General features: G+C 24.4%; 2 protein-coding genes across 3 annotated transcripts; one reads left to right on the top strand and one right to left on the bottom strand.

Annotated features, from left to right (window-relative positions):
- Positions 1-2,181: 2,181 nt before the first annotated feature.
- On the bottom strand, positions 2,182-5,630 carry LOC127280740 (uncharacterized). Its single transcript, XM_051303973.1, has 3 exons — positions 5,356-5,630; positions 5,004-5,194; positions 2,182-2,805 (listed from the first exon to the last, which is right to left on the bottom strand). Exons 1-3 carry the CDS (start codon positions 5,417-5,419, stop codon positions 2,194-2,196), a joined length of 867 nt encoding a protein of 288 aa, XP_051159930.1. The 5' UTR covers positions 5,420-5,630; the 3' UTR covers positions 2,182-2,193.
- On the top strand, positions 4,020-7,898 carry LOC127280758 (myosin light chain alkali). Of its 2 annotated transcripts, XR_007842874.1 has the most exons (6): positions 4,020-4,152; positions 4,656-4,683; positions 5,642-5,950; positions 6,148-6,234; positions 6,557-6,632; positions 7,635-7,898. XR_007842874.1 is itself a non-coding variant. In XM_051304008.1 (5 exons), exons 1-5 carry the CDS (start codon positions 4,150-4,152, stop codon positions 7,682-7,684), a joined length of 477 nt encoding a protein of 158 aa, XP_051159965.1. In that variant the 5' UTR covers positions 4,020-4,149; the 3' UTR covers positions 7,685-7,898. The 2 variants fall into 2 exon arrangements, 1 of the variants encoding a protein (XP_051159965.1); XM_051304008.1 differs by lacking the exon at positions 6,557-6,632.
- Positions 7,899-13,393: the final 5,495 nt, after the last annotated feature.

The following is a 13,393-nucleotide window of genomic DNA, read 5'->3' as shown; positions in this document are numbered from 1 at the left end:
CCGCTGTTCATCGATCAGCTATGAGGAAACTGCTGTATGTCGCTGGACCAACCCAATCTAAACATCCAAGTGCCTTACATTTTCAAGAATTTTCTATTTTAATAAAGATATTTCCCTTCGATTTTAATTTTTTTTTTATTCCATCTAATCGACACTTTTAATATTCATTATTTTTCCTGATTTTCATTCATTCTAAATTTTCTACAATTTTTTCTAATCACAAAGTTTATGTATCTTCTTATTATGAAAGTAAATTTTAGACATTAAAATAAATAATTAAAAAAATGAACTTACGTTATTTTTTTCTCGTGTATTTTTACTGTCCTCATTTTTCTATTATTAATCAGACATGTTCTTAATTTTTTTTCAAAAAAATCCTCAACATCCTTTAATTTCATATCCATCTCGATAGAAATTTCATTTGCATTATTTTTATTTACACTGTCATCTTTTTTTCTTATTTTTGACTTTTTCGAAGATATTGATTTAACTTCAATACAAACTTGAGTTCCTGATACACGTTTCGCTTCATTTTTCACAACATTACACACGTCTTTCCACAATTCACGTTGTGGTGGATGTAATGTTTCCACTAATTGTTGAAAAGTCTCCCAATCCATTCCTTCCTCGCCATTTAAAATTTTTTTGTACAATGAAGATATTTTTAATGTTTCACTCATTTCATTATTTGTTTCAGAAGATATTTTTTCAAAATTCAATTCATTTCCCGAGTGTTTAGAATTAAAATTTTTTAGTTTATTGACACTGGCAGATGCGTTGATTTTTTTGTCATTCTCTTCTTCATTGAATGGTGTTTGAATTTTTTCACGTGGAATATCAATAAGAGAAGTTTGTATTCCAGTCGATTGACAAATTTTAATTTGTTGAGAATTCTTTTTTTCTACTGAAAATATTTGTCCCTGTGAAGATATCTTTTCCTGTGACAATATCTTTTCTTGGCAAGTTTTCTTCTTTTGTTTTCTTCTTATATTTTCGGGCAAAGATTTTTTCCTCTCAAGAGATTCTTTTGACGAAGATTTTTTCTCTTGTAATAATTTTAATTTTTGTAGAGATTTTCTTTTTTGCACCAATTTGTTCCTTTGGGGAGATTTTATTTTTTCTGAAGATTTTCGTTTGCTGTCTAAACAAGGGTTTGACAATTCATCGTTTGAATTTTCTTCTGAAGAATAATTGAAATCTATACTTTCTTCATTTTCTTCTTCTACTTGTGATAATAATTTTTTCTCATCGAGAAAATAATTTTTAGAAATCATTTCTTCTTCATCACCACGATTCAATGATTCATTATCATTAGGAGAAAATTTTGATTTTAAACTATCACCAGGGCTGTCGAGATGCTGATATAATCCCTCAACTTCTGGAAGATGTGAAGAAATATTTTTTGTAAAATCTCCCTTTGCCAAATGTTTTTCCACATTTTCCTCAATTTCTTTCTGATCTCTTTCAATTTCCGTAATAAACAATTGCTCTTCTCCAATTGTTATTTCTTCTTTTTCATCATTTCCTTTTATTTTTGTCATTTTAATAGAACATTTTGAATTGGAATCTTTTTTAAAATTATTATTTTTCAATTCCAGTATTTTTGTTACATCAATTATACTGTCTTGAGAATTTTTTTTATTTATCTTACTAATTGTATCATCATCTTCATTGATATTAATTTTATTTGTCACAATTTCCGATAATTGTTTTTGATTTAATTTACGATTTAAAATAAATTGTGAGAGTTTCATTTTTGATTTGGGAATATTTGACATTTTTCGAGTGGGAATTATGTCAACTTGAATTACCGGTCGATCGGGATATTTAATAATTTTTCGACAATTTAATTTTTCCGGATTTTGTTCATTTGATTCGTCATCATTGTTAATTAGAAAAGAATTCAATTGTCGTTCTGAATTTAAGGTACAGGAATTTGTATTTTGCTTTACATTTGATTCATTTTTGGGGAATTTTTTATATTTTTCATTTACTTGGACAACAGTTGTTGGATTGTGAAAATGATTCTTTTTATTTTCATCTTTTTGAATGGATTTCACTCGTTCTTCATGAAATTTTAAATAACTGTTACTCTTAAAACGTTCAGATGGTGATCTGGAAAATGATTGATTGCTTTTTTTCAAATACAATGTGAACATAATTAATTAAAAGTAAAATAATTAAATAAATTTTTTACCTGGAAGTTAGAAAATTACGAGATCCTTTTTCTAAGGGTTTGCTAATTGTGCGATATTTTCTTTTCTTATTTAAACTAATAACTCCACATTGTTCACATTTTATCAAAGAATTGTCATTTGTCAAAATAGTCTTCATCTTTTTATCATCAACATTCCAATATTCGAGGAGATATTTTAATTTCAAAATAACATCGGCAATTGATGTTTCCGTTGATTCGGTAAATTTTAAGCAATCTGGTTTTAAAGCGACTAAAAGTTTGGTAAAAGCTCCCAATTCTACAAATGATTCCCATTCCATTGACGATGAATCTTTGAAAAATTGTTCACCATTATTATTTTTTGATTTTGAAGCATGACGTTTATAATTATTATTTAGAAATGACGATGCATTGGAATCGGATTCAGCGTCTGATTCATAATCAACATTTTTTAAATGTGGAATTTTTGACATTGCCGCATGTAAACTTTCGGTGACATCAACTTCGAGGAAAAAATCCGTTTCCTTGAATTTTCTCTTATTAAAATCATTTCCAAAATCTGTCATTTCATTGTTGTCATAGTTATTTTTTTCAAGTTGTATTATTTTCTTTTTTTTTAATGGGATAATCTGAAAAAAATTGAGTTCATTTAATATGCTACAATTTTATTTTTCAATTTTGTTAAATTGAAAGAATTTTTGAAAAAATTAAATAAGGTTACTAAAAAAATAGTTTACTTGTTACATTCTCTGTTTTTTTTATAATTTACAAAAGTTTTTGTGTTATTAACATTTTTGTGCAAAATTTTTATTATTATTTTATAAATATTTTCAAAAAGTTTTGTAATTTCTGGCCTTAGGATTTAATCTACTTGCAAATTTAACCTTCCGACATGATGATTTTGATTAATGAGAATCAAAACTCTGAATTATGTTACAAAACAATTTTTATAAATTGTTTCGAGATTGTTTTTTTTCGAGAGTGAAGAAATAAAAATAAAAAGGAAGAATTTCTTCTTTTTAAGAGGTAAGAAGAATATTAAAGCTAAAAATAGAGACACAATTTTCTATTCTATTTGTAATGAAGAAATAAAAATTGAAGACAAAAATGAAGCTATTATAAAAATTTTGTTGACGGAAAATTATTATTCTATTTTTGTCATTGGTTCAGACTTTGGGCTAAAGATATAATTATAATAGAAATTAAAGAAGGGAGCTGAGAATAAATTTCGAAATCTTTTTTTCATTTCATTTTTGGGTAGGAAAAAATAAAAATGCTTTTTTAAAAATATTCTTAAATGAAAAAATTTTGAGAAGCCTATTTGTAGATTTAGGTCGTGGTAAAGAGGAGAGGAAAAGTGAACGGAAGACGGAAAAGTATTGACATTGACATTAGAAATTTATTTTTAAGACGATGATTCAGATATTATTGAAACATACTTTATGTCATATGTACAATAATTGGGCATTTGTATTAGAGATGATTTTACTTTTAATTAACGCGTCTGAAGAATCGAAGAATAATCAAAAAATTATTGTTTACTAGAAATTTTTTCCAACTGAAAACAATTTTTTCCAAAATACTATATTAAATTTCAGAAAATAGTTATTTTTTCCCAAAAAAGAAATATTTTAAAATGAAAAATAAATTTTTTTCAGGAATTATTTAAAAAATGATGGTTTTTATCCGGGATTTCTCTGAGATAAAAAATATTGTGAAACAAGGAGGAGACGGATATTTACAATATGGGGGAAAGATGAGGAGCGGGAGCAAAGGTTCCAAAACTGTTTTTGGATCCGTGACGTTGTCGAATTTAGATTTTTGTATATAGATCTTTTCGTGATCTCGAATGTCTGACGAGTGCGCCCTCTGGGAAAATAAAATGATTAAGCGCGGAAGCTTTTGCTCGCACTTCTGGTTCTTGCTTCGTTTCGTCTACATTCAAAGGCTATCATCAGAATCAAGCAGCTACCATGGTAATTGGAATTTTCAAATAATTTTCCACTTTTTTGAATTTTTATTTCCCTGCTTTTTTTTTTCTTGTGGTATTCAAGAGAAAAATTTTGTTTTTTAAAAATGTTTATTGAGTAAAGATTAACTTTGTCATCAATTTAAAATCATTTCTTCATTTTAAACTTTTTTAAAATAAGAATATAAAAATTATATTTCATTATTCTTATTTTAAAGAAAATTTAATTTAATTTGTCCTAATTTAATGTAATGAATTTCTTATCCAAAAATTTGTAAATGACTTGTAAAATTGATAAATCCATTAATATCGATATTTTTTTTTTAAATCCATAAAATTATTCATTTTTTGTGCTTTTTCTCGAAAAAAAAACTAAGAGATTTTTAATGTTCTTTTATCTCAAAGGAAATTTGTTTAATTTTAAAAATTTACTATTTAATTCTAATTATTTGTACTCAATTTATATTAAATTGGTTTTTAATTAATAAAAATAAATTTGTTTTATTTCAGGCTGATTTACTGCCCAAGGAAGTCGAAAGTGAGTAACGTGCAAGGACAGTAAATTAAGTGTTAAAAAAAATTATTAAAAAGTGAAAGTGTCAAGCGAAAAAATCTACAAGTTTTTCTAGTGCTTATGAGTGTTTCACTAAATTTAAGTGATAAAATTTGAGTCTATATTTTAAAAAAACAAATTTAAGAATTAAATAACAAAATATTCGAAAAATTTTAATTTCATTAATTACGTTTCTTTAAAAGCAAAAACTGAAGAAATGAAAAAATAATTGATAAATGAAGAAAATGTCTCTTGTTTTTGAATTTCGTTATATAGATTATTTTTAATTACGTAAGAAAGCGAACCATTCGTCGAAGTTTCCGATCCAATTGTGGAAGCAAGCGTTTCGTGTTTAAAATAGTTTTCATGCTGATCTTATATGGTTGGCCGGGGGGTAATGTGACCCAGAGTTTGTGTGTGCGGGGGACGTCAGATCCACTGAAGCTAAAAATAGTATCCGATATTTTTGAAATTAATTCTTCTTCGTGAATACTTTCTGAAATTAAAATTAAAAAAATACATTATTTAAACAAATCGACTTTTTTTTACAAAAAAAAAAAAAATTAAATTAATTTGTTTTTTTTTATCATTTTTAAATCTTAAAATCAGAGTTTCAAAATTTTATCTAAAAAAATTTTTTAATGAATTTTTACTCACGTCTTAAATTTAAAAAATAATGTAGTACTTCAATTGCTTCCAATATTGGGGAAAAAATCATCATTGACCATCTGAAAAATATTTCATAAATTAAAAATTAATCAAAAGTTACAATTAAATTATAATGGATTATTTTTTTTGGGAAATAATTTCTTATTTTACAAATATTATTTAATAAACTGAAATTAGTAAATTTAGTTAGATAATTAGTTATTAATCGAAATATTTTCAAATTTAAAATTAATGCAGTCAAGAAATTAAAAAAAAAATATGTGTTTTTTTACAGAGGCACAATTCGCCTTCTCCATCTACGATGCTGATGGCTCAAATGTCATTGATGCTTGTGATTTAGGAAATGTTCTTCGTGCTTTAAATTGTAATCCAACAAATGCAACTATTCAAAAATTCGGTGGCACTGAAAAACGTGGCGAAAAAACAATGAGTGTTGAGGAATTTTTGCCAATTTTCAGTGACGCCAAAAAAGACAAGGACCAAGGATGCTATGAGGATTTCCTCGAGTGTTTGAAACTCTACGACAAACAGGAAAATGGAACCATGCTTTTGGCTGAACTTTCCCATTTATTAGTAACATTGGGTGAGAATTTAAAAATATTTTTATTAAAAAAAAAATTAAATTAAAAAAATTAAATTAAAAAAATTAAATTTAAAAATTTTGATATTTGAAATTTTATCAAAAATATTTTTCTCAGTAATTGTACAATTGTACGAAAGGGCACTGTCCGTAAATATGTTAAATAAATAAATAAATTAAAAAATAAAAAATTTCTCTAGGTGAAAAATTGGATGAATCCCAAGTCGAGGAAGTTTTCAGAGACTGCTTGGACCCTGAAGATGAAGATGGTTTCATCCCCTACACCCGTAAGTTTGTTTTTTATTATACCCTCAACTCAAAAAAAAAAGAAAATTAAAAACCTCATAACTTTTGTTATTAATATTGATAAAATAGTAGAAATTTGTACCCTATTTTCCTCCCTTAAAAAACCTTTTTTTTTAGTAGATATTTGTTCCTCTCCCTTGTAAAAAATTTTTTTTTAAATGTAGTTTTTTAGCAAAAAAATTTTCTCGATTCATATGGAGTATTTTGTTGTTGGCTGAACGCAAGAGGTCGTACTTCCGATTTAAAGAAATCTTTATCTCCCATAGGTTTGATTTTCCCAATTTTCTTTTTTGTGATTTACAGCTTTCATCAAGAAATTTATGGCGTAAAATGTGTGTCGAGAGATTCATTAATCAACAAATAAGAGATGTCGTCAGTCGTAAGTTGATAGTGTCCTGCTAAATTTTCTCTATTTTTGCTAAATTTTTATATGCTTCCGCTTTTTTCTTCGTTTCCTTTCTATATTATCAATTTATAGGAAAAATGCAACGTTGCAGCGCTGCAGAGATGCTGAAATCGATAACCGCTTTCTGTCATAATAAGAGAACAAAACGAATGCTTTTATTCGATTCCTTCCATTTCTTTTTTTTTTATCAATCTTTGCCAATTTCTTAATTCCTTTTTTTACTTCTATTATATGTGTATGTCTCTAATTATTAAATTGTACTATTTAAGTGTATGGAGGTCAAAAAAACCTTGAGATGCCAGGTTTAAATATACTTCACACTCATTTCACTTATAAATTAAATATTTTCACAAAAAAAAAAAAAATTATAGAAAACAAATCACACATTCATTATTCTTGTTGCTTCTCTTCGAAAAAAACGTAATGCAATTTTAAAAAAAAGAATAACAATCGCTTTTGAAAAGAAGAAAATTCTTCTAATTTTTCAAAAATCTAATAATTTTTAATATACTATTTTCTATATCTATATACTCTCTGTATACTTTTCTGTCTTCGCGTTTTGTACTGTCAAAATTTTCTCTGTTGAAAAGGAAAAAAAAAAATTTTACTGTGAATGTAAATTTTTTTTTCTTCATTTTTCAAATCAAAAATTAATTTTTGTGTCTTCGCTCTAATAGTGTAAAAAGTAGTAAAAATAATTCATCATTTGTTTATATTTAATAGTAATTTATTTTTAATTGATTTTTTAAAAACAGAAATAATTTTCTTTAAATTAATTATAATTTAATAATAATTTTTTTTTATTATTTTAATATACGTAAATTTTTTTTTGCTTTTACTACTTTTTTTTATCGCTATTTGTACTGTCCAAAACCAAAAAAAAAAGGAGAAAAGAAGTGACATTTCTTCAGATGAAAAAATAAAAAAGAAAAATTATCATTTTTGAAATTAAAAAATGAATTTTCAATTTTACAGCATTCCTGAAACGACTGTGCGAAAGAGCAGCTGCCGGCTCTGAAGATTAATTCGTCATTATTTTTTTTTCCTCCTCTACGCAACATTATTGGGAAACTGTTATACGGTTTTATTCAACACTTCCATATATTATATATAATTAAGACGAATGCGAAAAAATTCCATTCGACTTTTTTACAATCATTTACACATTCATCTATAATTAAATAACAAAAAAAGAAGCGAAAAAAAAATCGAAAAATATATTAATTTATCCCACAGGAACATAGACATTTATTTATTCCCTATAGATTTCATTTTATCTTTTTAAGAATGTATATTGTATTCCAACAAAAAAAAAGAAAAAAAAATTGTATTTCGAGTGAATTTGTATTAAAAATAAAAACGATAAATCGAAATCAACACAATATATATATTATGTACAATATTATAACTTAATAAATTATTTGTTATATGGTTACGAAATAAAAAGTATTTGTTTATTAAATGTTCTTGAAGAATAAAAGAACAATATATGAATTTATTGCGTTCTTTTGTTTTGCAATTTTTTTTTAACGCAATTATAAATTAAATTTAGAATTTAATTTTAGATTAAGTTTATTAAAGAATTTAAAAAAGAAATTTTTTTTCGAAAAAATAATTAAAAATTTAAATTTTTAGTATTTGTTTTCGATTAAATTAGATTTATTAGTATTTTTTCATTGCAATTTTTCATTTTAATTCTGTCTGACAAAAACAGTTTTCTACTTTAAATATTATTAATTTGTCAACAAAAGCTACTTTTAGTTAAAATTTGCATTCTGATTGACATAAAAAGATTTTCTATTTTAATTTGTAATATTTGTCTGACTTAAAAGGCTTTTTCTACTTAAACATTCATATTTTTGTCTCATTACATTAAATTCACAATTAAGTTCAAAAAAATGTTAAAAAGCTAATAAAAGATTTATTTTAAGTGAAAAAAAGTTTCTATAGTCAGACAATTACTTTTTTTAAAAAAATGTTTACTTGCATTTAAAAAAATTTACAATTTAAATGGAAAACGATTTCTTTATTAAAAAGTTATTGTTTAAGTAGAAAACAGTGTTTATAGTCAGACAATTATTTTTTTACACTTTAATTGCGTTTGAAAAAAATAGAAAAAGTCATCTTGATTAACAAAAGTTATATTTTAAGTAGAAAAAGTTGATATAGTCAGACAAGTAAAATTTTAAGTAGAAAAAGTTGATGTAGTCAGACAAGTAAAATTTAAGTAGAAATAAGTATTTACAGTCAGACTTATTTTAAGTAGAGACAAGTTTGTCACAGTCAGACAAGTAGTATTCTAAGGAGAAAAATGGAAATATTTTCCTGTCTGACCAGAACATATTTTTCTACTTACAATTTTGACTTGTCTGACTACAAAAATTTTTTATCAATTCGACGATTTTTAATAAAAAAAATAGTTACTGTCTGACTATTAACAAATTTTTCTACTCTACAAGTGATAAATAAATTTTTGCCTAACATCTTTTAGTTAAAATATATTGTCAGTAACATAAAATTTTTTTAAATAATAACTGTCTGACTATAAAATCTTTTACTACTTAAAATATTAATTGTCTGACCATAACAATTATTTCTACTCCAAATCTGCTTTGTCTGACTATGACAATCTTTTTCTACTTAAAATATTTTTATTTATGTTTTACAAAAAATTATTTTAACATTGTTTTTGTGTAGATACAATAAATATAATCTGTCTGACCATGATAAACTATTCTCCTTAAAATATGAATTTTGTCTGACCATGACAAGTTTTTTTCACTCAACAATATGAATTCGATGTTACATACGGCAAGACTATTTCCCATACAATAAAATTTTGATTTCTATTCAAAATAAAAATCAAACTTTTTTCTTAAAAAAAATTTTTTTATTTGCAATTTTTTTAATTAAAAAAAGAAAAGTTCAATAAGAACCACTGTTCGTTGCATGGATCGTGAACACTCGGTTCTATTCGTAAGAGTCGGGCGTGGGGCCTTCGACAAAGCCCGGCAGCCCGGTAGACATTCAGTCAGTTTAAACGCGTCGAATCTGTAGCTTCGTCGGTCGTTGTTTATTATTACATATATATATATACACACACGGTGAGAGAGAGAGAGAAAGAGAGAGTAAATCTCTTACGCGCAAGTGTCAATATTTCATAAAAAAAAAAATCTACGTCAGTTTTTTTTCTTTTCAAATTCGGCTAATTATCATTTATAAATTAATAATTTAGTGATTTTTGGAAAAAAAAGAAGTTTTAACTTACTTTCCCTTCTCACTGGGAGAAGAGAATGACAGACGTGCAGCAAAAGCTCGGTGATCCGAGTAAAGGGGACGCTGCATCCAGTGTCAGGTCGAAGACCGCCTCGTCCCCGCAAACAGGTGAGAGCTTTTCTCCCATTGACTTCCTATTTTAGAAAAAAATAAAAATAATTAATTTTTCAAAATTGTTTTCCCTTTTATTTAAAAAAAAACACTTCTTTTCTTTTAGATATTACATTCAGCGATATTATTTCATTTTTTTATCTTAAAAATAATTTTTGTTTACAAAACAATAATTTTTATTTTTTAAAAAATTTTCCTTGAAAAAAAATTTTAAACTTAAAAATTTTAACTCTGTTTCTAAATATTTAAAAATATTGCAAATATATAAGTAGGTAAAATTTACTTTTTGCAAAATTTGCTTTTACATTTCTTTTTATTCAAAACCATTTATATTTATTTAACAACTTCAAATTATTACATAAATCATTTTTTTCTTTTTATTTTCTTTTCCTTCTATTTCACGTATTTCTGATTTTTTGTAATAAAACGTAATTTTATTTTTTCAAATTTTAATAGCTGTAATATTTCCTGTATAATTTTTTTTTAAATTTTATGTTCCCAAATGAGAATGTTCATTGATCACGAATAGGCGAGACGTCGTTTAAATTAAAATCAATGATGATGAGGTGTTTTCTATTGATGCTACGTTATATATAAGACAGGGTAGGTGACCCAGTAATAGCAAGATTTACAAATTTGATAAAAAAAAAATATATTGACAAAAGTGTCATATAAAACTATTGTTTTATATATTATTAATTTGAAATTTTACACGTTTTATCGAATAAATATTGTTTTCAAGGGGAATTTAAAAAATATGATTCATTTTCATTTATGGTTTCTTAATTATTAATTATAAAAATTGATTTATTTATTAATTCATAACGAATTAATTAAAGTTATTAATTACTAAAATTAATGTTTTTTTTTATCTAAAATATAAAAAAAATAATTTTTTTATAATAAATTTAATTTTTAATTAATTAATAATTTCATTAGTTAATAACTATTTTTTATAATCTTGGTATTTAAGAAATTTTTTTCAAAGGTCAATTTAAAAAAAAAAAGTGAAAATTGCACTTTAAAGTGCAATCGCTTCATATATAGTGAAAATAGTTGCATTGATCAACCTACGTGTTTCGATCTACATTCTTAAGTTCCCAACACAACACTCGCACAGGTGAGTTTGTGTTGCATAATCATTGGAGTTTGCACAGCGATAGGGAAATGTACCATGACAATATAATTCTCGCGTAAATCTGCGTTCAAAATATAAATGATAATTTATTATAAAATTTTGCAAAAAAAAATTTTTTTTGAATAAATTCTTATTTACAAAAAAAAAAAAAATTAATTATCCTTCGCTAATAGTAAAACTTGATTTAAAAAAAAAACAAAATAATTTATAGTTTTCAAATAAAAAAAATAATTATTAAATAAAATAATAATTAAATAAAATAAATAAATAAAACACAAAATAAAGCACAAGTATTCTATAAAATTCCTACAAAAAATGGAATTAAATTATTTTGTACAAGGAAAATTTTTAATTAAATAAAAACACGACGTAAATAAAAAAACTTGGCATTTTTTTTACGAATCAAATAAATAAATAAAAAAGAAGAAAAAATTGTTTTAATTGAACAGATCTTTTTTTTCAAATGTAGAAAATCAATAATATGATGTAAGTACCACAAAGATGAGGGTGTGAGACAAAATGAGTCATATATACGAATCTAGTCGATCAATATTTCGGCAATGATTTTAGTATCTCTAACATTTATCATATTTTTTTTTATCGTCGTGTCTTTTAAACTATAATAATATTTCTATAATAAGAAACAAAAGTCTATATAGTACCTTAAGATAATTGCAGGTAAATATTGTCTGAATGAGGTAATCATTGCGTTTAAAATTGATAAGATATAGTGCATAAGTTCGAGGAAACGTCCTCCATTATTATTATATTAGAAACTTTTCTTGCAATTGTTTAAAATAATTTTTTTTTACAAAAATTCAAGAACCTTGTGAGAAATGAAGATCAAACAGGTTGGTGTGTATATTTATCAATATTTAATCTCATAAACATATTTCTGACACTTGTTGTTTCTATCAATTTTTTTTTTCATTGTCAAATTTTTTTTTTAAAGTTTATATATAATCCTGCATATATTTATTACTGTTATTATTATAAATAAATTATGATTCACAAAATAATACACTGAAAAAAAAATTTATTTCATTCAAATACTCGACTATTATCAAATAAATATTTATTTGTATCAAATAATTATTATTTGAATCAATTAAATAGTAGATATTTATTTCAAATACAGAAATTATTGGTTCAAGTAAATATTTATTTGATAATAGTCAAGTAATCGAGTATTTGAATAAAATAATTTTTTTTTCAGTGTATAATTTAATAATAATACATATATAATAATAATAACAATCCACTTCAAAGGAGCAGAGGGGGGTGAAAAAAAATCCAATTTTTATGTATTATAAAATAATAAAATTGAATAATGGAAATGAAATATAAATTATAGAAATGAATATTAAGAAAATAATAAAATAAAGTAATTTTCTAAATGATCCATATGATAATAAAAAAATCAATTTTTCTGATATAACAATTTCCGCAGCTGTTAAAAAAAGAATTAGGCCACTACAATGACAACTAAATCGTGATAGGGCAAATGGTTATTCTCTGCAGTTCTTATAATGTGTAATTTTATATTTGACGTGTATTTCATTCACGTATAAATATATATATATATATATATATATATATATATATATATATATATATATATATATTTAGAATATTGCACATTTACATTCATTTTATTTGCTTCATGAACATTATTTTTAGAGGGCATTAGACCCGATGAGAAAATTTAAAGTCGAGTATACACACTATATGAGACAATGTATATTATACTCTTTTTCTTTTTTACACCTTCATAGCAATTGTGAATAAAATTCTATATGTGCCTCTTGCTGGCTTGATTTACCGCTTCTCACAATTTTCAGATTACTGATTTCTATGCTAATTATATGCAATTCACCATATATTCGCAAAGACACACACATGCCATTCACCTACTTCCTATGAGATAAAATATATTCGATGTCATATTCAATTTATTCATGAGAAAAAGAAGTTTTTTATATACAAAACTCTTAAATAAAAGTCAAGGGGAAAAAAGTAATCATTGATTTTTATATTATAAATATAAATATAAAAAATAATCAATTAGCATTAAATTGAAATTAATATAGAAATAATGGGGAATTTTCTTTAATTTAATTTTGATATTGCGTTAAATCAAATTTTATGAGTGTATTTATAATATAAAAGTAAAATTTTATTACACCTTTCTTTTAAAGAAATAAGAGAA

Source organism: Leptopilina boulardi, unplaced genomic scaffold (assembly GCF_019393585.1).
Source record: "Leptopilina boulardi isolate dan_hultmark-lab unplaced genomic scaffold, ZJU_Lbou_2.1 LbouV2_112, whole genome shotgun sequence".
NCBI lineage: Eukaryota > Metazoa > Arthropoda > Insecta > Hymenoptera > Figitidae > Leptopilina > Leptopilina boulardi.
Note: the sequence above shows the minus strand (reverse complement) of the source record. Positions and strands in the feature narration are given on the sequence as shown.